At 37.5% G+C, this 24,500-nt stretch overlaps 1 protein-coding gene across 4 annotated transcripts in view; it reads left to right on the top strand.

Moving 5' to 3' along the window:
- LOC149167300 (Class II aaRS and biotin synthetases superfamily protein) overlaps window positions 1-24,500 on the top strand; it is a 237,215-nt gene that overhangs the window by 75,925 nt on the left and 136,790 nt on the right. For all 4 annotated transcript variants that reach the window (XM_089432952.1, XM_089432948.1, XM_089432950.1 and 1 more), the window contains exons 9-11: window positions 7,441-7,563; window positions 7,685-7,837; window positions 22,295-22,579. In XM_089432952.1, the coding sequence (XP_089289078.1) occupies window positions 7,441-7,563; window positions 7,685-7,837; window positions 22,295-22,579 (561 nt within the window). The remainder of the gene's footprint in view (window positions 1-7,440; window positions 7,564-7,684; window positions 7,838-22,294; window positions 22,580-24,500) is intronic.

Raw genomic sequence — 24,500 nt, 5'->3', positions numbered from 1 at the left:
GCTAGGGCAAGAACAAGCCTTATGGTACTCATCTTGGCTGTAGGAGCAAAAGTCTCCTCATAATCGATGCCTTCCTTCTGTGAGAACCCTCGAGCCACAAGACGAGCTTTATACTTGTCTATGGTTCCATCAGCTTTGTATTTTACTTTATACACCCATTTGCAGCCTATTGGCTTTTTTTCAGCAGGAAGATCAGAAAGAGTCCAGGTGTGATTCTTCTGAAGACTCTGGAATTCGGCTTCCATAGCCTGTTCCCACTCAGATGTACCCTTAGCCTCTGAATAGGTTTGAGGCTCAAAAATACTGTGAAGGTTAGCCATAAGAGCAAAATTGACTGTAGACTGTTGTCTGTTCTTATGCCTAGAAGTTCTACCTTCAAGGAGCTCATCATCCCGGAGATCACCTATGGTTTTAGCCCACCATTTAGGCCGAAGAGAAGAAGAACCAATATCAGGATTAGAGGAACCAATATCAGGAGGAAGAGAAGAAGGCTCAAGAGCAATAGGAACAGCAAGAGGAGGATTAGCTTCTGGAGGGAGCTCAGATAGAGTAGTATCAAACCCTGATGCTACATCATCCCTCCCATCAGGTGGATTGACTGGGAGAAGAACACTGTGAGGCGGATCCTCAGAACGCTGCTCAGAAGAAGAAGACTGAAAGAATCCTCTGTCTTCATCAAATACTACATCTCGACTGAAGCTAAGTCGACCAGTGGCTATATCTATCAGCCTATAGGCCTTGTGATGATCACTGTAACCTGTCATCACGAGTTTCTGACTTTTGGAATCCAACTTAGAGCGCTTAGCAGATGGAATCCAAACATATGCAACTGAGCCAAAAACTTTGAGATGACTGATCTTAGGCTTACGACCAGACCACACTTCTTCAGGAGTCTTCCCTTTAACAACTTGAGTAGGGGATCTGTTAAGAAGGTAAACAGCAGTAAATACTGCTTCAGCCCAGAATTTGTTTGGAACACTCCGGTGTTGTAACATGGAACGAGCCATTTCAACAACCGTGCGGTTGCGACGCTCGACAACACTGTTCTGCTGGGGAGTGTAAGGTGTGGTTAATTGACGTTTGATGCCATGAATATCACAGAAGTTGGCAAAAGCTGAGGAACAAAATTCCCCCCCATTGTCGGTCCTAAGGGTCATGATATTACAACCAGATTCGTTTTCAACTAATGTTTTAAACTTCTGAAAGGTACTAAGAGCATCAGATTTATTTTTTAAAAAATACACCCACATCTTTCTACTGAAGTCATCTACAATAAGTAAAAAATATTTGCAAGCAGTGATAGAAGCTGTATTCATAGGACCACAAATATCAGCATGAAGTAACTGAAGTACCTTGGATGCGCGCCAAGATTCTCCATTTTTGAATGAAGACCGATGTTGCTTTCCCGCTTGACAGGCGCTGCATACTCCCAACTGCTGAGTCTGAATATCAGGTAATCCTGACACAAGTCCCTCCCGAGAGAGCTGAGAGAGATATTGCATATTGAGATGCCCATATCGCTGATGCCATAGAGTGCTGATGGGAGAGACACGTGCTGCTAGAGCCACTTCTGGAAAGTCACCGGTGTCAAGTAGCCTGTATAGACCATGGTCCAATAGGCCAACAACAACTGTTAGTCTGGTCTCCCTGTCAATGATGGAACACTTGTGTGCACTGAACACAACATCAAGCTGAGGAGAATTCCTCATAATCTGGCTGACAGATAGCAGATTAATCTCCATACCAGGAACATAGTATACATTTAGAAATATGAGCGTGCGTCCACCAGACTGAATTTGAACTGTACCCCTGCCAGCTACATTGTACTTTTCACCTCCACCAAATACCACTGAATCACTGAAAGGTGAGAAGTCAATAAACCAGTCACGCTTGTGAGAGAAGTGGCGTGATGCACCAGAATCAATGTACCATGCAGAGGAAGGAACATGTTCTGAAGACCTTTTAGCCATAAAGGCGTAAAAGGCAGAATCTGTCTGCTCGGAATGTTCTGCAACATTAGCTGTCTGATGTGGCCCTCCCTGTTTCTTTTGTTCAGAAGCAATCCTTTGTCAGCAATCTTTCTTCATGTGACCGAACCTGTGACAATAATTACACTGCACACTTTTCTTCCTGGCAGGATCAAAAGACTAAGGAGAGCCTTTCTGCTGAAAAGACTGAGAGGATTGGTATTTTGCAGCAAATGCATTTTCCGAGGGCACTGATGAAGTACCACTACCAAACTGCTGTTTCCACCTATCTTGCTACAGAAGTTTGGTACATAAATCTGGAAACTTCAGATCAACATTTGTGGTTGTAATGTTGAGTGTTTCGATGAAGTGTTCATAAGATTTCGGTAGACTTTTCAGAGTAATGACTACCATATCTTCTTCCTCCATGGTCCGACCAATAGCTTCGAGCTGATCTCGAATGTCTTTAATTTTGTTGAGATGTTCCTGTAAAGACATATGTTCATCCATCATGATGGAGAACAACTGATTTTTGAGAAAAAATGCTCTGCTTTTGTCAGATGTCTCATGCAGTTCTTTCAACTGTTGCCAGATTTCGGCAGCGGTCTTGCCAGAAGGAATCTGTGGTAACTGATCATCAGCAACAGAGAGCTTGAGAAGCATAACAGCCTCCCGATTTCGATCATCAAATTTATCTTGATCGGTACCAGCTGTACCGGGACGAGACTCTTTGCCCAAAATGAGCTGATCAAGACGCCTGTATTAAAAAATGGTCAGCATTCTTTGTTTCCAAATGTTATAGTTGCTGCCATTAAAGCGTTGATTTCCTTCTAACATCAGATTGGTGAGCGTGGCCATTTTACAGAAGTCTGACACACAACAAAGTGTAGCTGCCTGCTTAAAAATCTTCTTTCAAGATGACTGTAGCAAAGCTTAACAAATTCTGTTGTGAAAAAAATAGACTTGCATACAAGAAAAAAATTACTCAGATCTGTATCAGTGCACCAGATAAAAAAAACTGGACCAAAGGATAACTGTGATGTTGGTTTGATCACTTGTACTGATGATAAACTGTGATGCTGTTCTGATCCCACTTCAAAAAAATAATTGTTATGCTATTCTGGTCCCACCGTTTCAATAGAATCACACTATACTTTAATCCAATTACTAAGCAACCCGTCACTATAATCTGGAAAATACTGGATCTGGAAAATACCTTTATTTTGGCATTGATCTGGTAGCGGGCAGTTCTTCTAAGTGCACGGCGGTGCTATAGCATGACAACAGTAAACGCCAACAAAATTATAATTAATTTCGAGGACGTGCATGCAAGCCGTCACAGCACATAATAATCTGGAAAATCAAAACTCGTGAATCTGCAAGGTCAAACCCGTGAACCCGTGAATCTGGAAACCTTTACGTGATTGCCGTCTGAAAAATCCCGTCGGAACTTTAAATTACTGGAAATGCGTGATTGTCGTAGCTGGGCGAAGGGACTTGAATCGCTGGAAAATTCGGACAGAGCCACGCGTATTTTATTTGTTCTGTCGTGTTCCTGAAATCGTCGGCTTTTCCTCGCTCGTTGACCCTGTGAACGACGGCTGTGGAAATGGACGACGGCTGTGGCTGTGGAAATGAACGACGGCGGTGAGATAAGGTCGTTCGCCCTAAGTAGAACTCAAGAATGGCGACGAAGAAGGGTTTCACACTAATTATAACTGCTTATATCCGCTCTGCTCCAGAGACATAGGGAATGCATACGCACACACTAAATCACTTAATAAAACACGATCGATCGATTAATCCACTGATTTAGCAATTTCGAAATGAGACTGAATTTTTCATAAATTGACTTTACTCGGATGAAAAACACAGTAGAATTGCTAATTTTCTAGCCAGAGAACGAATCCCGCTCCCACGAAACGATCACCGCCACAAAGTTAATTCCTCAGAGAAGTGATTATGCAGGGGAAGAATCCATTTCTGTATCGAGATGGACGACTGTAAGCTTTTATCACAGTGAGCAAAGCCGAAGCTAAGACTCAGTGAAGGCTGCCTGGCTTACAGAGGGCTCGACCTTAGAAAGGACTCAAGAGATTAGGATGCAGAGAGAATAACTGTTCAGGAAATCTCTTAACCTCGCTCTGATACCATAAAAGAATATCGAATGAATTAATTCCCAAAGAGCAAACAGCTCAATGATAATACAAAGATATTTACAATAATAGAAACATCAGGTTTCTATGTACAAACAGTTTCATCTAAGAAACTGCTAAAAGAATAAAATTAGCAACAGCTAGAAGACTGAGCATTAAATACTAAATAGACATATTCTAATAGTTTTCAGTTGCACAATAAAATTTACCAGCACTTCAATCAAATTGAAAACCCATAAGTGAGAGAGAAAATATTGCAAAACCCTAGATTTTTATTAATGGATTTCCGGAGGAATTTTTAAGCAAGTTCTTGAGACAAAACCTGAAAATGCCTGCTCTTGAATGCCTCGCTAATTCGGCCCTTCAACAGAGAGTTTTGGCCTTCCTGCTACAGGCAATTCAGCCCTCGAATAAAAATTAATGCGGCCCTCCTTTTGAAGATACAATACGTCCTCTTGCTGGATCAACTTGGCCCACCAAAAGCTTGACAATTTCGACCTCTTAAGAATTATTTTCCTCCTTCCTAAAGATGTGGCTCGGCCTCCACAATATTTCGCCTTCTGGAATTACAACTCGGCCTCCTCTAATAGTCAAAAACTTGCTCCCCAAGTCAAAAACTCGCTCCCCAATATAAGCAATAGACCTTCCTGAAAATTCAGTAATTTGGCCCAAGGACTTGCCTTCTTTTTACAAGAATTTGACCCACATAAATTGATGGAAATTCACTTTCTCGGCCTCCAATTATTTACTCCAAGGATTGGCAATTCACACCTAGTCTTCTTGTTTTATTCCAGCCTTCAATGGATGGGACTTGGTCTCCTTTAATGCTCAAAGGTTTGGCCTCTTCACTAGAGATCAACTTGCTCCCTGAGGGACACACAATTTGGCACCTGCAATTATACTTTGATTCGGCCTCTTGAAGCATAACAATTCAGCCTTCTCTGGATGGATAAATAATTCTCCTTGCTGGATCACTTTGAACTCCCTGCAAGATTAATGATTAGCTAGGGTGGCTTTACAACCACTGAAACCAACCACCAACAGCTAGGGTGTATGTTCCAACATCGAAACAGGGAAATAAGCTCAATAAGCTGCTTGAGCTCCTTGTCAATTCACAAATAATTCTTCACATATGCCTCCTTGAGTTTCCTTCTCTTTTTATAATATTTTCCTCCTCCGAAAACCATGGGTGGTAAGCAAACACCATGGGTCTTTTATTTTTCTAGAGTGACTTTTACAACCTTTATTTAATTATTTATTAGTTTATTCTGTTGACCCCTTTTTTTTCTGTTGACTCCCTTTTTCTGTCAATAGCCCATGGGATCTAGATAGGCAATGATTCCAAACTTCCTATTCTTCTATGGATTGGAAAGGGACATTACAGAGTCAAATGCCTTTCTAAATTGGACTAAATAGGCAAAAGACTTTTGATGACCAGTGTCTCACCTCCTTTATGGTGTCTCGGAGGGTGAGGATATGGTTGGTATTCTAGTAGTGAGAATCAAGATTGAGAATGCTGGACTCTAATTTGTGGTTGGGGTGGATTGTCTGGTGGGAACCTTGAGAAAATAGCATAGTTAAATAGATCAACAATATAGTAAACATGTGAATAATTACCATGTTTGACAAACCTTGCTTAAAAACTCTTCATCAATCTTGAGGGCATTATTTTGATGTTTGAACTCACAATGTCCTTAATGTGTTATAAAAGCTGTCTTTGAAATGTCTTCTGCACAATTCTGCATTCAATAATATCTCAAGGACATAGTCATTTTAGTGGAATGCATTGACCTGTATAGTTCATCAAGCACCTCATCTGCAAAGGGAATTGGGAATTTATTCATAATTATTGATCTTAATTAATCCTTTACAATCAGTACACAATCACATGAACAATTCTTTTACTTGATGAGCATTATCAAGTTTCAGGATGAATTTCCACTACGAGTTATAACTCTGGAAACAGTGTTTATGGAAGCATTTTATCTGTCTTGCTTTGACGTGTTCTTGGTTCCTCAACAGTCTTGGTGAGAGGGTCTCTGAAATGAAGTCTTTGTGATCTGAGCGTTGGTTTTTAACTTTTCTGTTGTTTGCAGCATTGGGGCAGTATTTATTCTTTCCAGCAGTATGAACTGTATTATTTCATCCCACTTCTTCATTATTATTTCCCACATGGCTTCCCCACTTCATTCTGTTGTGTTAGCTACAAGAAGAAACATGGTTCTGATATCAATAAGAATAAATATATGTATTTGATTATTAAATAAGGTGTCATGATGTTTCATTATACAATTACATGCAATAGTGATATATATGCACAGGAAGGGCTTGACAGTTAGTCATGATTCTGATTCAAATAATTACGATAATTATAATAATCACAGGGTATGTTACTTACAGTTTCTGTGCACTTGATCAGAAAACATTTTTATCTATTATTTTTATGCATTGTGATTTTGAAACTTTCTTCATGATGAGTTGCATCAATTTTGTGATGGATTTAGCATTCTGTTGATTGCCTTTCTTGTAAGTTACATTGTTGTGGGTTTATGTCACCAAGAATTAATGGGAATGGTTCCTCACAGGACTGGCATTTATCTTCAGGTTTTAAGAGCAGGTGCTAGTTTCTCCTTGAGATGTCCCTAGCATTACTAATACCTTTTCCAGTATTGAGTATAGCACTCTAGAGACAATCTCTCTAAAGCTGATAGTTGAATCATCAAATATATCTAAGTCTTAATGGCAGTTCTCACTTCTATTCAATTTCTGGCAGTTTACATAGAAGTCAATGTTTGAACCACAATCGAAGAGCTTTAGTTATGAGTTACAGTGCACCTATGCTTGACTGAAAGATAGATATGACACAATTTTAATAATATACTGTACTCAGGAATTCTTTTTCATATAGCGATGTAATCACGATCTTGCTGAAATAGTTACAATGACAGGATGGCAGTAATGGCACCCTTTTAGGATAGATGAAAGTTTGATTTATATACTATTATTCTCTTGTTCCCCTTACATGCTTAAATGTTTTGGGTTTGTGCCTTGCTTATCTAGATTCTAGATATCTGGTTCTGATCATTAATGGCACCCTCCACCACTGTTTTGTGAGAAAAACTGTGACATTAGAAGGGAGATTTTCCTTGTTGGAGGGGCTTGTTTATGGTTTATTGTCTTATTTTACGTTGTCATTTCATTTCCTGTTTTTATTACTGTTTCCTCTATTTCAATATCGAAGAGAATGGAAATTTTGGTGACTGAAGTTTGTGTATAGATATTGCTTAGCATTGATGTATCCTCATACTGAACTGTAGGTTCTTGCAATTTTGGAGCTATATCGCAAAGTATATGAAGAATTCCTAGCAGTTCCTGTCATTAAAGGCAAGAAAAGTGAGGTAGAAAAGTTTGCTGGTGGCCTTTACACAACTACTGTTGAGGTATTATTCTGTTCAGTATTGTGAGATAAAACATTATTTTATCTTGGTTTGTGTAGGCTTAAAAATGAGAATGCTTTTTCATCGAATATTCCTAATATGCACATGTTCATTCCTTTGTCAGGCATTTATTCCCAACACAGGACGTGGTATACAGGGTGCTACATCACATTGCCTTGGGCAGAACTTCGCAAAGATGTTTGAGATATTCTTTGAGAATGAGAGAGGAGAAAGGGCTATGGTTTGGCAGAATTCATGGGCATACACTACTCGTACGGTAAAACTTCTACCTGATTGGGTTGGTGCACACCATTTTTATTTTTGGTTGTGGGGGTGGAGGGTTGGGTTGGGTGGAGAAAGTAGGGTAAAGTTTAAACTTTATGGGGTCCTTAGAAATTGAAGTTATCAACAAATGTTTAGTAAAGTCATCAAGTGACCAGAAAACAATTAATGTGACCGATGCAAAGCAGCATGTCAAGTAGGAAAAACTTAAAAGGGACTGCCTTTCCTCAGAAAAATATATTTAAGCCAACATTAACTGTAAAAATATAACACAGAAATGGGAAAATTCGATTAAAATATATCTTTACTGCAGAAGGCTATCTATTTATTCAGTGTACTTTTGTCTTAAATTATATTTGCTTTATAATTTCCAGAATATCCTACTTCATGGACAGGTAAATATGTCTGTAAAATGTTATTTTCTTTTTCTAAATTATGTCTGCAACAATATCAATTATGTCAAGAACTGTCATTAAATTTTTAGATGTCACAGGTCCCATCTTCTGTACCTGGAACTGCAGCATCTTAACTTTCCAGTGTTCCATGCTTAGCACAATCACTTACAACAATTCTTCGTCAGTTAGCAATCACCCTATCCAATAATTTCAATCTTCCAATGACAGTAAGCAATTCTAGATGGAACAATAATCCAAAATGCACAATAGAGGACATCCAAGAACAAGAACAAGATAGACACAAGATTTGGTCAAAGACCAGGGAAAAAGCCCTACAAGGGGGAAAACCCTTTCCAAATTCTTCCTCTCTTAGATTGTCATCAAATGTTCAGCAGAGAGATACAATGTTCAAGTTCATCAACAAAGAGTCAAAGGTCAAAGCCTTGACTATCCAAATACTAATCCAATATCTAATCAAATGATGAGCTCAATAAGTGGAAGATTCCGCCTTGTCAATCTTCTGATTTTCTTTAAAATTTCTGAGTTTTTGGTTTGTGTTTCAGTGATGTGTTTCTTCAAACAGTTTGTTTATACTCTGCTGTAGGTGACCATTAACAATTTTAACTCACGAAAGTAAGCAAAGTAGACTACATGCCTCAAATACTGCTTTCCAGAGGTTCAAACTGATTTATTTAACATTCAGAAATTCACTCACAGCTGATATATAGTAATGAAAATAAACTGTTACAGCTCTCCTTCTCTATTTCTCTTATACACAGTATACAATACTCAAAACAGTGAGGGAATAGATGAACCTGGGAAATGGAAAGCCTCCAAATATCAGTCAGAACTGAAGTTCGAACAGCCACTTGGACCCAGAATTATTAGCTCCAATAAATTCTACATTGACCCTGCCTTTTTGTTATAAAGACACTGCCCAGAAATTGATACGCTGGTCCAGAACTTCACAAATGGTCCTTACATCACCAGCTAACCACATGAGATATGCATCAGAGATGGCATGCTGTCCCAGAGGTACTATTACAGCATCGTAGGCACACTAGATATGCTCTTGTCCCCTTAGAATAAATTCTGGGTGATGTAGTCAAGAACAGAAGACGGAACTCGGCCTATGAGTCTCCCCCAGTGCCATGCACGAGCCAGAAGATTGATACACAACCCAGAAAATGAATACTCGGCCTGGTTATGTCACTGAATAGGCTCCACAGTCATTACCCTCAGCTTGGCTACAAATACGCAGCCCAGGTAACAGGGAGTCTTGTCCAGCACTTAGATAAAGGAGTGGCTCTGACTGGCTACTCGAGCTGCTTTTCCAAAGGTGAATCGAACAAGGGGGTCTTCAAACTACCACCACGATGAGAAAATCCACACAAAACTACAATCTCGGTCTCTGTTTGGTCTTGAATCTCGATTCCTGTTGATAGGTGGTTGTCATTGATGTCAACCCAAGCAGCACCAAGAGCTACATCGATATCCGATGGCAAATTTGACATGGAAATTCATGGAATCTCGTGTCGGGATCCTTTTAGATAGATTTTCTCCTCAACGAGATGTTTATGTTGATATATGGTACGCCCCGTGGTTCCTTCTGGTTTGAGAGAAAATTGAGTTTGAAGTTGAAGACCCAGTTTTGTGGGCTAAAACCCCAGAGGGCAGTTACATGACACCTTATTCACCTACAGTTGTCAATACACGACTTTGATTCTCGCCACAATCTCATTGTAAGTTGAATAATTTCAAGAACCAAAGACAATCAACTGATCACTGACTTCACAACCTAGGTAGGACCATATGCACTAAGCCAATCATTGATTTCAAAATTTTTGGTGGATTTTTTTTTTTCTAGACAAATATTAATAAAGGTTTGTAATTAATTAATTAAGGGCCACTTAGCATGTTTTGCACATCATAAGATATAATTCTTAGGTTGCAAAGACAGCAATTAAATAACATTAAACCCTCATTATGGTCAAAATATATTAACTAGCAACTATTTTTTATAAAATTAATCATTTTGCATGAAACCCTCATAGTTAAAATATAGGCTAAAAGTCCTTTCTTTCTTTATTCACGAGGAACCAATATAGGAGAATCTTCTCGCTCTCTCTCTCTTTCAATATATATAAGGCTCTCTCCTTGACATAAGTGGGACGGTATGAAATAAAATGAAGATTACTGTGAATTTGAAAAACACCATCGGCACATCAACACAATATTCTGTTTTAGGGTCTGTTTAGATTACAGGTGCAGCGAAAGGATTGGTGGGTATTTTTTGTTGCAATTAAGGTCTCAGGTCCAAGTATTAAGTCACAACACAGTGCACTAAACAATTCGGTCTTTTTCCAAACACCTTGAATGCTTCTCAGATCAATCACAGACGTGGTGAGAATTGCGGCCTAATCCAAGTATACATTTGATCACATCTCTGTGATTTGGTTTCATTTCAGATGTTTCGAAAACAAAGCTTGTAATTCAGTGTCCTCTCGCAAAGTGTCTTGGTCCAGCTATCATTCATTATAGGACAAACAAATTCCTTGAGGGTATTTGCCTACAATAATTTGTCTTGACATCCATTCTATTACAGGTCTACCAACAAACATTTTGGGGCTCAAATTAAGTAGAAACAGGTTTGGATGGAGGTTGTAACAAACACAGTTCGTATACACAGCGGAGTAATCTTCAAAACACTTAGAAGACATAAGCATCCATGGTAGGACAAGTAATTGTATATTGAATATTATATAAAATTGATGTGATGATTACAATGAGGGTGAGGGCATACTTATATACCCTAGGCAGGTACCTCTTCACCAACGATTATGTCTTTAGGGACATACCTTTTCATTAACTAGCTACTAATTAATCATTATTTAATTTTATTATTGTTTTACATTATTTGTATTATTTTATATATATTTTTATTCATAACATTGCCTTCCTCTTCAAAAAGCCTTGAACTCAAAGCTTACTGATGAAAGGGATTGATCTCTTTTCCTGTTTAGAATATATTTTCATCTCTGAACTTTCATCTTTGTTGATACAAGTCGATATGATGCTTTGAGTGTTAAACAAAATTGTCAGACTAAGAATGGATATGACCATCCTAGATTAATCTCCAGTGGAACTCTTGGGTGACTGAGAATTTGTAGTGAATTATTATCATAGGATTGGATTCCGCAAACTTCATATATGCAACCGTGTAATTTTCAAAACACTTGGAAGACATAAACATTCAGAGTAGGACGAGTAATTGTATATTGTATATTATATAAAATTAATGTGATGATTACAATGAGGGTGAGAGCCTGCTTATATACCCTAGGCATGTACGTCTTCACTAAAGGTTATGTCCTTAGGGACATACCTTTTCATTAACTAGTTACTAATTAATCATTATTTAAATTTATTATTGTTTTACATTATTTGTGCTATTTTATATATATTTTTATTCATAACAGAGGTTTTGTTCAAGGCCTAATCAAGCACAACGAGAATAATCTTTGGCTCGGTTTTAGGCCACTACAGGGCCGAATTTATTACAGACTTGTCCTACACTTTAAGACTAATCTTAAGAAAGATCTCATATATAAATGTCAAGGTCCTTGGCCCCTGAAACAAGATATAACCTCACAATTAGGTCTTGAATAAGGTCTCATCCACAACTATACTTATTGAATATCATTCCAGCAGCTACAAATCAACAAAGTCATCATTCAGTTTTGTACATTCATTATTTTATACTCACACTTATTTTGTAGGCAAAGGTAAGTGAAGGGTACTTTGTTTTGCTTTGGGATTGGGTTTCGTTTGGGCAATTTACATGCAAGTAGAAGAAGATTCAAGGACAACGCCAAGCAAGCATTCAGGAGTTTGAAGTGTCAAATCAACATCTCTTAAAGGAAGCATTGCAACGGGACATTCTTTGAAGACATAACAACCATCATCAACTGCTGTCCATATATTGTGAAGCATTGTCAAAGGCGAAAGTCAAAACATTGTAACTAGGGGCATTATCTTTGGTACGAGAGACCATTTTGTAAAAGAGTCAAATTGTCTAGAGTTGTAAAGGCATTATTGGGGAGAGTTTATTCTATTGTCAAGTTTGTCGGGATAAGGGTATTGTCTTTATAGGGTGGTAGGGTGGTGCTAGGCTCGTGAATGAAGTCACCTAAAGGTTGGAGCTTGTAAACACTTACGGGTGGTAGGGTGGTGCTAGGGTGAGTTGTGCCTCACTAGGGTGTTGGGGCATCCTTCAACGCACTGTTGACAAAACGAGGGTGTTGGGGTGTCCTTCCAGTGGGAGTTGGGGAAGAATGCTTTTCTAGAGTTCTAGGAAGTTGTAGCTTTCTTTTTAGTTGGGGCTAAATATTAAAGAACTTATAGAAAATTGTTTGATGGTTTTTGACCTAGAGGGGGTTTTCCACCTAAAAATCTTGTGCCTACTTTCTTTATCTTTTGCATTGTTGTTTACTGCTTTTACTGAATAATTATAGCAACTGAAGATTAACTAATGCTCTGAAAAAGATTAATAAAGTGCTAATTGCTAGGAAAAACTGATTCACGCTCCCCCCCCCTAGTGTTCCCAACAATTGGTATGAAAGCAAGTTCCTCCACTAGCAGTGTAACAACTAGAAGGAGATCATGGAGTACACCAAGAATAGAGTTCCTTTGTTTAATGGAGATCACTATGCACTATGGACTGGAAGGATGTAGGTTCATTTTGTTAATTTATGGTATGTTCTATGCTTAGTGCAGTTTACTTCGATTTCTTCTTATTAGCCACTGTTTAGCAATCACATAAACATAAAGTAAAATGCTGATAGAAGTTAGAACATTAATAGATTGATAGAAAACAAGCCAAGACAAGAGACACAAGATGTGGCAGCTAGTCAGGGACAAACCACAATGCAGGGAAACCCTTTGATCAATTCTTCTTTAATCTTCAATAGTTCAGCAGAGAGAAATAGTACAAATTCAGAAATCTGTAATTTTATGACAGCAGCAGTAAACCCTAACCAGCCAAGTCAAATATGGTCAAACAAGGTGAAATTGACCTTCAATATATTTGGTCAATTTCCCGGTCATCTAGTCTTCCAATAGCAAGAAGAAGCAGCCCTCAAACAGCCCCAAAAAACACAGTCAAACAACAGTCAACTGTAATCAACCCAAACTAGGGTAGTCAACCTTGGTCAAACTGTAGGTCAGAATACCTCGGTTTTTGTGCCAAAATTTGTGGCTTGCCCAGGAGAGGCAGCCACACCAAAACCACAGTCCTAAATTGCCCACGCTGGTCAACGCTGGTCAAAGAGATGACCTGCTGCTTTTGCGTCCTTCAAAACTGTGTCTTCCTTGTCTCCTTGCTGCGTCCTTCTTCTCCCACGTTGGCTGCTCCTTGTTAACCCAATGCTAAGGAGAGAGAGAGAAAAATGAGTGAGATGAGATGGTTAAATAATGCCTCCACCTATCTTGTATTTATATGAGATGTTGAACATGTGTGCCACACATTTAGCTGCTGGCTGACCTTGAAAATTTGTCAAGTAATTACAAATAAATTCATATCTCCATAAATACTTGTCGAAATGGGATGATTGTTAGATCAATCCTACACCTCTCGATGAGAGGAATCTAGGAAAAATATTAGCTGCCATAAATAAGATGACCCACATGGAGTTTGGCCCTAGTTTCCAATTTTAACACATTTACTTGCACACGGATATGAGGTTTGGGAAATAGTTGAACAAAGCTATAATGCAACAACAAATGAGCAAGGTAAGAAAAATCTCGTAAATGATGCCAATGCAAAGGATCTTTTTGTAAGTGGGCTCACTCAATCTGTCTATGTTAAAGTATTGGGTTGTAAAACAACTAAGGAACTTTGCGACAAACTTCAAAACATATATGCTGGAGACTCAAAGGTCAAGGAAGCAAAACTTCAAATTTACAGAGCTCAATTTGAGCAACTAAGGATGACAGAGGATGAGAACATTGCATCTTCCTTTCAACGTGTAGATGAAATAAGTTAATAACAAATGCCTTGGAAAATTTAGGAGAACTAATTAACAAAAAGGTCATTGTTCGAAAAGTCCTCAGAACTCTTCCAACAAGATTTAATCCTAAGGTTTTTGTCTTAGAAGATAGATCAAATTTAAGCAACTTGAGTATGGACGAACTACATGGGATACTTACAACATATGAAATGAGGATTGAAGAGGAAAATGGTTCATTTAATATAGAAACAACATTTACAACATCCAAGAAGATCGAGAAGGGAAAACAAGTATCCAAACCTAGATCTAATTGTTGCAAAGAGGAAGAAGAAAATGAACTTTTAGATGAAGAATTTGCATACATTACGAGGAAGATGAAAAGAGGAACATGTAAGTACAAAGGAAAACTTCCATTAGTATGTTTTGTCTGTGGTGAGATTGTTCATTTTGTTGCTAAGTGCCCTCATAAGAATGAAGCATTTACGAAAGGAAATAAGGGTCAAAGAAATTTCAACAAGCAAGGTAAGAAGAAAGGGTTTAAGAAAAACTTCCTCTCCAAGGAAGATAGTTCCTCATTTGAAGAAGAAAGTGACAGTGATGAAGAAAACAAAGAAAAAGTATTATTTATGGCTATGCATAACAAGAGGGAAGCACCTGACGAAGAAGAAGATGAAGAAGAAAAGACTCAAATTGAATTTGAAAATGAAGTTGTCAGAGTTATAAAAGAACTCAAAGCAGAAAGGAAAAATGTTAATTCTCTAGAAGCCGAATTGAAGGAGGTAAAAGAACATGCCAAGAATCTCAACAAAAGGAATGAAGAAGAAATCATCAACCTCAGAGTAAAGTTAGAAGAAGCCAAAAGAATTGAAGAATCACTCAGGAATGAGTTAAAAGAAAGCAATGAGGCAAGGGAAGAACTAGAAGCCCAAATAGTCTCTCTATGAAAGGAAGCAAAAAGGGAAATGTTCTGCAAAACTTTGCAAATAGCTCTAAAACCTTGGATGAGCTCATTAGCAACCAAAGGTCATATAGTGATAAGACTGGTCTAGGCTACAAAGAAACATTTGAAAAGGGTTCAAGCTCCTTTATGACAGAAAAGGCAAATGGACAGAAAACCTATATAGAAACTGTTAAAGGATCTATCAAGCAAGGAAGTTTCCCAACCGAACCAAAAAGTCAAGATATGCAAGAAGGCTCTTGGAAAACGATTCCACGAAGAAGGTTTTCTCCTAGGTATCAATCCGTCTTTCATGGCTTTTGTTATTCATGTAGAAAGTTTGGACATAAAGCTATAGACTGTTGTACTTATGGTTGGAATGGAAGCAACTTTGGAAGACCCTTTAAGAATGGTTATTCCAGAAATTCGCAAGCAAACTTTAGGCAAAGTTACAACAGATTTGACTATCTAAGAAATGAAGTAGAATGCCATAAATGCAACAATTTTGGACATTTGGCTAAATATTGCAGATTTGCGGCTCCCCCAAAGGAATCACAACAAAATCGGAATGAACAAGTTTGGAAGAAGAAAGATGAAAGGTGCGCTCTTGCCCTAAAGGCTCAAAGTAAAAGAAATGTTTGGTACGTTGATAGCGGTTTTTCAACACATATGACTGGAGACAAGAATAAATTTATATCTTTGAAAGAAGGAAAAGATGGAACAATATCTTTTGGAAATGACGGATCTTCAAATGTTATAGGAACAAGCACTATCAAACTTGGAAGCAAGGATGCTATAGCAAAAGATGTGCTTCTTGTTGAAAATATGAATCATAATCTGCTAAGTGTAGGTCAAATGTGTGATCAAGGACATACAATGTTATTCGACTCAAAGAAATGTGAAATAAGAAAAGAAAAATCCGGTCAACTTGTGGCTACTGCAAGTAGAGCTCCAAATGACATATACACCTTGGATGAGGTCGTTAAAGGATGTTTCTTGGCAAAAACATGTGAGTTGGCTATGGCATAGACGAATGGGACACATAAACTTTGACAACCTTATTAGAATTAGCAAAAAGGAAGCTGTGAGAGAGATGCCATTAATTTCAAAACCAACCAATGCTGTATGTGAACATTGTCAGCATGGCAAGCAAACAAAAGTCAAATTCAAGACAAAAGAAAACTTCACATAACAACCATTGGAATTAATACATACTGATCTATGTGGACCAATGAGGACTAAAGGATTGAATGGTGAATTATCTTTTATGCTAATGATAGGTGATTATACCAGGATGACGACTGTTAGTTTCTTGAAGAAAAAGTCCGAGGTATTTGAATGTTTCAAGATCTACAAGGAAATGGTTGAGAATGAAACTAATTTAAAGATTAAATGTTTGCGATCTGATAACGACGACAAATTTACCTCCAAATCATTTCAACATTTATGTGAAGAAAATGGAATAAAAAGGCAGTGCTCAACAACCAAAACTCCACAACAAAATGGAGTCGTTGAAAGTAAGAATAGAGCTGTACTAGAAATGGCCAAAACAATGCTAAATGATTCAAAATTAGATGACAAATTTTGGGTTCAAGAAATTGTTACAACTGTGTTTATTTTGAAGAGAAGTTAGCTTAAAAACAATTGTGATATGACTGCATACAAACGTTGGAAAGGAAGACGAACAAATTTCAAATATTTTAGGGTTTTTGGAAGGAAATGCTACATTAAAAGAGAAGATTAGAAAACATGAAAGTTTGATTCTCGAGTAGATGAAGTTATCTTTGTTGGTTATTCACGCAAAATAAAATCTTATAAATGTTACAATTAGAGACTTAAACGAATAGTTGAAAGCATCAATGTGACATTTAATGAATATTATGGCTCAAAGGTTAATGAGGAAAGCTCCTCTTCAAGCAAATCAGAGATACACGAGTCAAAACCAAAAAGCGTAAAAGAAGAAGTCCCTGAGCAAGCACAATTGAATAAGGAAACAACTAACAACCAGGAAGAGATAAGAGATGAACAACAAATTGAACAAAAAGACCCTCGACAACCCCTAAAGAATGGTATCAAAAGAATCATCCTTCAAATCATATCTTTGGGGCTCTCAATGAAGGTACATGAACTAGAAGAAAACGTGAGTTTCGTGTACCACAACAAGCTCATCTTGCTCTTTTAGCTACATTTGAGCGAAACAATTTTGAAGAAGCCAGTCAAGATGAACATTGGGTCGCTGCCATGAATGAAGAATTGGATCAAATTGAGAAAAATGACACTTGGGAATTGGTCCCATGACCAAAAGATAAAAATGTAATTGGAACAAAATGGGTTTTCAGGAACAAACTAAATGAGGATGGACAGATTACCAAGAACAAGGCAAGGTTGGTTGGCAAAGGATATGCACAGGTTGAAGGAATCGATTCTGAAGAGACATTTGCTTCAGTTGCCAGAATCGAAGCTATGTTCTTGGCTTATGCATGTTCAAGAAAAACCAAAGTTTATCAAATAGACGTAAAATCAACTTTTCTAAATGTCGAATTAGAAGAAGAAGTATATATAGAACAACCTGAAGGATATGCCCTCACTGAAAAAAGATTATGTTTCCAGATTAAAGAAGGTGTTGTATGGTCTCAAACAGGCTCCTAGGGCGTGGTATGCCCGTCTTGACAAGTATTTGCAACAACAAAGATTCAAGAAGGGAAGTGCGGATAGCAACCTTTATGTAAGGATTGAACATGATAGTCTGACAATTATTGAAGTGCATGTGGATTATATAATCTTTGGGAGTGATGATGATAAGTTAGGTAAGAAGTTTGCTGCAAATATGCAGAGTGACTTCGAGATGTCACTACTTGGTGAGTTGACATACTTTTTGGGACTTGAAATATCTCAGCAAGACAAGGGAATATTTATCTGTCAAACCAAATATATTAAGGAAATGTTGAAAAGATTTCAGATGGAAGATTGCAAGCTAGTTCTTACCCCAATGATGATAGGTTGCAAGTTGATCATTGATGACTCATCCAAAGACGCAGATCAAAAGATGTATAGATCTATGATTGGTAGTCGTCTGTATGTAACAACTTCCAGGCTAGATGTAATGCATGCAGTCAGACATGTAGCATGATTCCAAGCAGCACCAAAAGAATCCCATGTCATCGCTGTCAATAAAATCTTTCGATATCTCAAGGGAACAACAAAATATGGACTATGGTATCCTAAAGGGAATGAGTTAACCATTGCAGCTTATACAGATGCAGATTGGGCAAGAAGTGTTGATGATCGTAAGAGCACCAGTGGAGTAGCCTTCTATGTAGGTGGTTGTCTTGTTTTGTGGTTGAGCAAGAAGCAATCTTCAATCTCCTTATCCACAACATAAGCAGAATACATAACAACAACAACACGTTGTATGTAGGTCCTCTAGATGAAACAAACCTGGTAGGATCTTCAAGTGATGTTTGATGAGCCCATTTCGATATTTTACGATAACACCAGCGCCATTAATATCTCCAAGAATCTCGTGATGCATTAAAAAACAAAACACATTCTGATCAAGTATCACTTTGTTAGAGAACAAGTTGCAGAGAAGAACATAAAAGTTGAATACATTGGAACAAAATAAAAAATTGCTGATATCTTTACCAAACCATTGTCGCGTGAGACATTTGAGTATTTCGCCTAAAACTCGGGGTTCTCCCAAGTCCTCATTAGGGCACTCCATTATCTTGTCAAGTAGATAGGGGGAGTTAAGGCAAGTCACGAGTCTGCAAGAGAGGCAGGTTGTCAGGGGGAGTTACCCTTTTCCATTGATGTCAAAAGGGGAGAGAAAGCGTTAGGAACGGTAAAAGCATGATGACAGGGGGAGTTATGATCATAGGGGGAGTACTTGTGTTGCCACCAATGCTAGAGGGGGAGATTGTTGATAGGATGTTGTCATTGATGTCAACACAAACAGCACCAGGAGCTACCTTGATCCTTTTGGATAGATTCTCCTCGACAAGATGTTTCTGTTGATACATGGTATGCCTTGTGGTTCCTTTTGGTTTGAGAGAAAATTGAGTTTGAAGTTGAAGACCCAGTTTTGTGGGCTAAAACCATAGAGGGTAGTGACATGACACCTTATTCACCTATAGTTGTCAATATATGACATTGATTCTTGCTGCGATCTCATTTTGTATAAGTTGATTAATTTCAAGAACTAAAGACAATAAACCAATCACCGACTTCACAACCTAGGTAGGACCATATGCATTTAGGCAATCATTGATTTCAAAATTTTTAGTGGAATTCATTTTTTTTCTAGACAAATATTAATAAAGATTAGTAATTCATTAAATTAAGGGTCAATTAGCATTTTTACACATCATAAGATATAATTCTTAGGTCGCAAAGCCAACAATTAAATCACATTAAACCCTCATTATGGTCAATATATTAACTAGCACTATTTGTTATTAAATTAAACATTTTGCATGAAACCCTCAGTCAAAATATAGTCTAAAAGTCGTGGTTCTTTCTTTTTCCACAAGGAAGAAATATAGGAGAAATCCTCCTCTTCTCTCTCTCTCTCTCTCTCTCTATCTATATATATATATATATATATATATATAAGACTCTCCTTGACATAAGAGGTAAGATATGAAATAAAATGAAGATTACTGTGAATTTGAAAAACGCCCTCAGCACATCAATGAAATATTTTGTTTTAGGTTTCATTTAGATTACAGGTGCAGCGAAAGGATTGGTGGATATTTTTTGTTGCAATTAAGGTCTCGGGTCCAAGTATTAAGTCACAACACAGTGCATTGAGCAGTTCAGTCTCTTTCCAAACACCTTGAATGCTTCTTGGATCAATCGCAAACTTGGTTAGAATTGCGGCCTAATCCAAGTATACATTCGGTCACATCTCTGTGATTCAGTTTCATTGTAGACGTTTCGAAAAAAAAGCTCGTAATTTGGTGTCCTCTCCCAAAGTGTCTCGGTCCAGCTGTCATTCATTATAGGACAAACAAATTCCTTGAGTGTGATTGCCTACAAATATTTGTCTTGAGATCCATTCTATTACAAGTATACCAAAGAACATTTGGGGGCTTGAATTAAGTAGAAACATGTCTGGATGGAGGTTCGGTTCAAGGCCTAATCAAGCACAACGAGGATAATCTTTGGCTCGGTTTCAGGACACTACAGGGCGGAATTTATTATAGACTTGTCCTGCACTTTAAGATTAATCTTAAGAAGGATCTCAGATATAAAAATCAAGGTCTATGGCACCTGAAACAAGAGATAACCTCACAATAAGGTCTTGAATAAGGTCATCCACAACTATAAGTCTTGAATATCATTCCAGCTGCTACAAATCAGCAAAGTAGTCAACTCAAACACAAGCACAATTCAGGTATGTTTTGAATCATTCAATTTTGTATTCATTATTTTATACTCACACTTGTTTTGCAGGCAAAGGTAAGTGAAGGGTACTTTGTTTTGCTTTGAGATTGGGTTTCATTTGGGCAATTTGCATGTAGGTAGAAGAAGATTCAAGGACAACACCAAGCAAGCATTCAAGAGTCTGAAGTGTCAAATCAATATCTCTTAAATGAAGCATTGCATCAAATCAATATCTCTTAAATGAAGCATTGCAACGGGACATTCTTTGAAGACATAACAACCATCATCAACTACTGTCCATATATTGTGAAGCATTGTCAATGTCAAAAGTCAAATCATTGTAACTAGGGGCATTATCTCTGGTACAAGGGCCCATTTTGTAAAAGAGTCAAATTGCCTAGAGTTGTAAAGGCATTATTGGGGAGAGTCTATTCTATTGTTAAGTTTGTTGGGATAAGGGTAGGTCCTAGTATTGTCTATCATTTATTGTAAATCATTGTAACGTGGATTATTGTCCCTGGTACGAGAGTCCACATCTTTTATTTTATTTTGTCTTTACAGGGTGGTAGGGTGGTCTAGGCTGATGAATGAAGTCACCTACATGTTGGGGCTTGTAAATTCTAAAGGGTGGTAGGGTGGTGCTAGGGTGAGTGGTGGCTCACTAGGGTGGTAGGGCATCTTTTCAGTTGACTACTGATAAAACCAGGGCGTTGGGGCATCCCTCCAGTGGGAGCTGGAGAATAATGCTTTTCTAGAGTTTTAGGAGGTTGTAGCTTTCTTTTTAGTTGGGGCTGAAGATTAAAGAACTCATTAGAAAAGCGTTTGGTGGTTTTTGATCCAGAGGGGGTTTTCCACCTAAAAATCTTGTGCCTTCTTTTATCTTTTTTTTTTTGCATTGTTGTTTACTACTTTTACTGAATAATTATTATAACTGAAGATTAACTAATGCTCTGAAAAAGATTAATAAAGTACTAATTGCTAAGAAATACTGATTCACCTCCCTCTCAGTATTTTTTACAATTACCAAGGCTCAAATTTTAGGTAGCTCTTCCATCCGCAAAAATGATATAGAAAATACCAAATAAGCTTCTAAAATCAATTGGAAACACATGAATACCTCAATATTTTTCGAAAATCTTGTGCTCCATTGAAGCTCAGTGGTGAAATTTGTGATATTCACTCTCAAATCCAATTAGGGTGTCTCGTTTCAACACCCAAGTCAGCTATGGTGGCTAGGGTTCCAAAACTCTAAGCTTCTTTCCAAGAAAACTCTCCAAGAGCTCTTCTCTCCAAAACTCAAAATGCACGAATGAAGAGAGTCTCCTCATTTTCCTTATTTCATAAACTTAAGGTCACCTTTTTTCTTTCCTTTTATTAAATTGACTTTTATAAAGTCACTTTATGATATTTGATTTTATAAAGTTATAGTGACTTTTCACTTGCCTAGGAAATTTCACCCTTTGTCCTTTTTAGACTTCATAATGTTTTCTTTAGGCAAATTAAGTCCCCTTGTTAAATTTGAAATTAACATGTTCTTTGCTTAGATACTTACTAGTTTTAGACATGAACCAGACAATTTCATATAAATAAAAGCATATTGTATTTCCTTCTGCTTGTAATTCCTTATGTAATGAAATGTAAAATTGTAGTTTATGGTCATTGCATTTTATTCATTTCTAGGAATTGTAAGACCAAACTTAATACTTTTCATGTTTGTTTTCCAGATTGGTGTCATGGTAATGATTCATGGGGATGACAAAGGTCTGGTTTTGCCTCCTCGAGTAGCACCTCTGCAAATTATTGTGGTTCCTGTTCCCTTCAAAGATGCAGACACACATGCAATTTATAATGCATGTATTGAGACAGTGCAGACATTGCGGGCAGCAGGATTTCGTATAGAAGAAGATATCCGAGACAATTATTCCCCTGGCTGGAAATATTCTCACTGGGAGCTTAAGGGTGTTCCTCTTCGCATTGAAATTGGCCCCAGGGATATAGCCAATAAGCAGGTGCTGGTTAAACTCAACTACTACTGGCTGATTAAAATATATACTAGATTTTACCTTAAAAATAAAAGTATGTGGACTGGAATATGTAGTGGGAGAATATATATGTACTACATTTTATATAAAAAAAGCATGAAACTACTGTCAATGTAGCAGGAAAAACTAAATCTGCCTGAAGCCTCAATTTCAATCATTGAAATTCTATATGCATTTCTGGGCAAGCATTTAAATTTCATTCCATTGATTCAGGGGCCGAGGTTTTTTATGCCATACAGTGTCACAACTGTGGAGCTTGAACTGTGTTCTCTTATCTTCGAGGATGCGAATTTCCCTTTATTTTTATTTCTTGGTCATTTGCATTGGGCTTGTTTAATTCCACTCCAGTGGGCAACTGGTTGGTTCATAAATTTTACTGGACTGCAACCCATCAACAGTTTTGTGCCACTGCTATCTTTATGTTACATTTGCTTCTTTTTTTCACTGAGGCTAAAAATATTTGGACTTTCAAAGCCATGCCGACCATTTCCTCATTACTTCTTATCTTTTGAAATCCTTCAGAATCTAGTTTGTGATAAGAAGATTTGCCCTTGTTTTGAACCTTTTTTGGAGAGGCTTCTTTTGACTAGCTATAGCCAGAAAGCCATACTCATTGGAGTATGTACATTTGAATAATTTTAAGTTTGCTTCCAATAATTGCCTAGCAATTCAAAATTTGTCTTCTGGTACTCATTTTCATAAATTCAGTTCCATGCAATATTTTTGGCACGTTTAGCAACAGTACTAACATTTGAACTATCTAGGAGATGAAAGAAACGTTGCAAGCATCATTTCCTGGCAAATATGTTGCCGAATGTCTGGGAAGAAACTTGTTGGAAGCATCGGTGGAAACATATGTTAAAAAAATATAATGATTTACATTTTTTTCCCCAAAATTTTTAAACATATAAAGCAACCCCCTCCCTCTAGCCTTTTTATCAGCAAATGTATTTTGTTCTCAATACCCTGCTTTCCCTCTTCAAACTGAGCAAAATAATCCAAAAAATTCTCTGTATCTGCTGACTCACCTGATATTTCCAATTTAGGATGATATGTTGCCAATATGTCACAGTTTCAAAATATTGTGATATATTCAAAATCTGAGAAAATTGCGACTTTTCAGTGATAATGTCACCAAGCTGATAGGCTCATGATATATTGAGATGTTGGTGATTTATAGCTGATATTTCCAACATTGGAGTGAAGTCTCCAAATGCATTGCCATTATGTTCAAAAGCATCTTATGATGACGAATGTAGTTTCAAGTTTGGTAGTGTTACCATTGAAGTTGGGTTAAAATTGTGATAACAAAGTTTTATAAAAATGTGCCTCTGCAATATCAGGGACAACCATTCATCACTCTTTAACATTTAAACTATCTGGGAGAGTAAAGTTGACAACCATTCATCACTCTTAACATTTAAACCATCTAGAAGAGTAAAGTCGACAACCATTCATCACTCTTAACATTTAAACTATCTAGGAGAATAAAGTCTCAAATGCATTGCCATATGACTACAAATGTAATTTCAGGTTTGGTAGCCTTACCGTTGAAGTTGGGTTACAATGATGATTAAAATGTTTGATAAAAAATGTGCCACCTCTCCAATATCAGGGACTACCATTCATCACTCTATTGCTGTTACAGAAATGAGAAATCATTAAGCCTTGCACCGAAACAATATGGCCTTCCTCAAATTCGGTTGACATCATCTACATCATGTTACCTAGAGATGAACATCTGGGCCAAAAACCATTCTAAATATTAAAGCAATATTGAATGAAGCACCAAAAGTTTCATGAAGTGAAACTGATATTACATAATTTTTTTTATTGTCTGCTACTTTGTCCATGCAAAGATACTGTGAAACTCTTTCTTGAGCAGAGA

Source organism: Pinus tabuliformis, chromosome 5_1 (assembly GCF_031772625.1).
Source record: "Pinus tabuliformis cultivar Carrire ecotype Pingquan chromosome 5_1, CPIR1, whole genome shotgun sequence".
Taxonomy (NCBI): Eukaryota; Viridiplantae; Streptophyta; class Pinopsida; order Pinales; family Pinaceae; genus Pinus; species Pinus tabuliformis.
The sequence above is the reverse complement of the archived record's forward strand: the minus strand, read 5'-3'. Positions and strand labels throughout refer to the sequence as shown.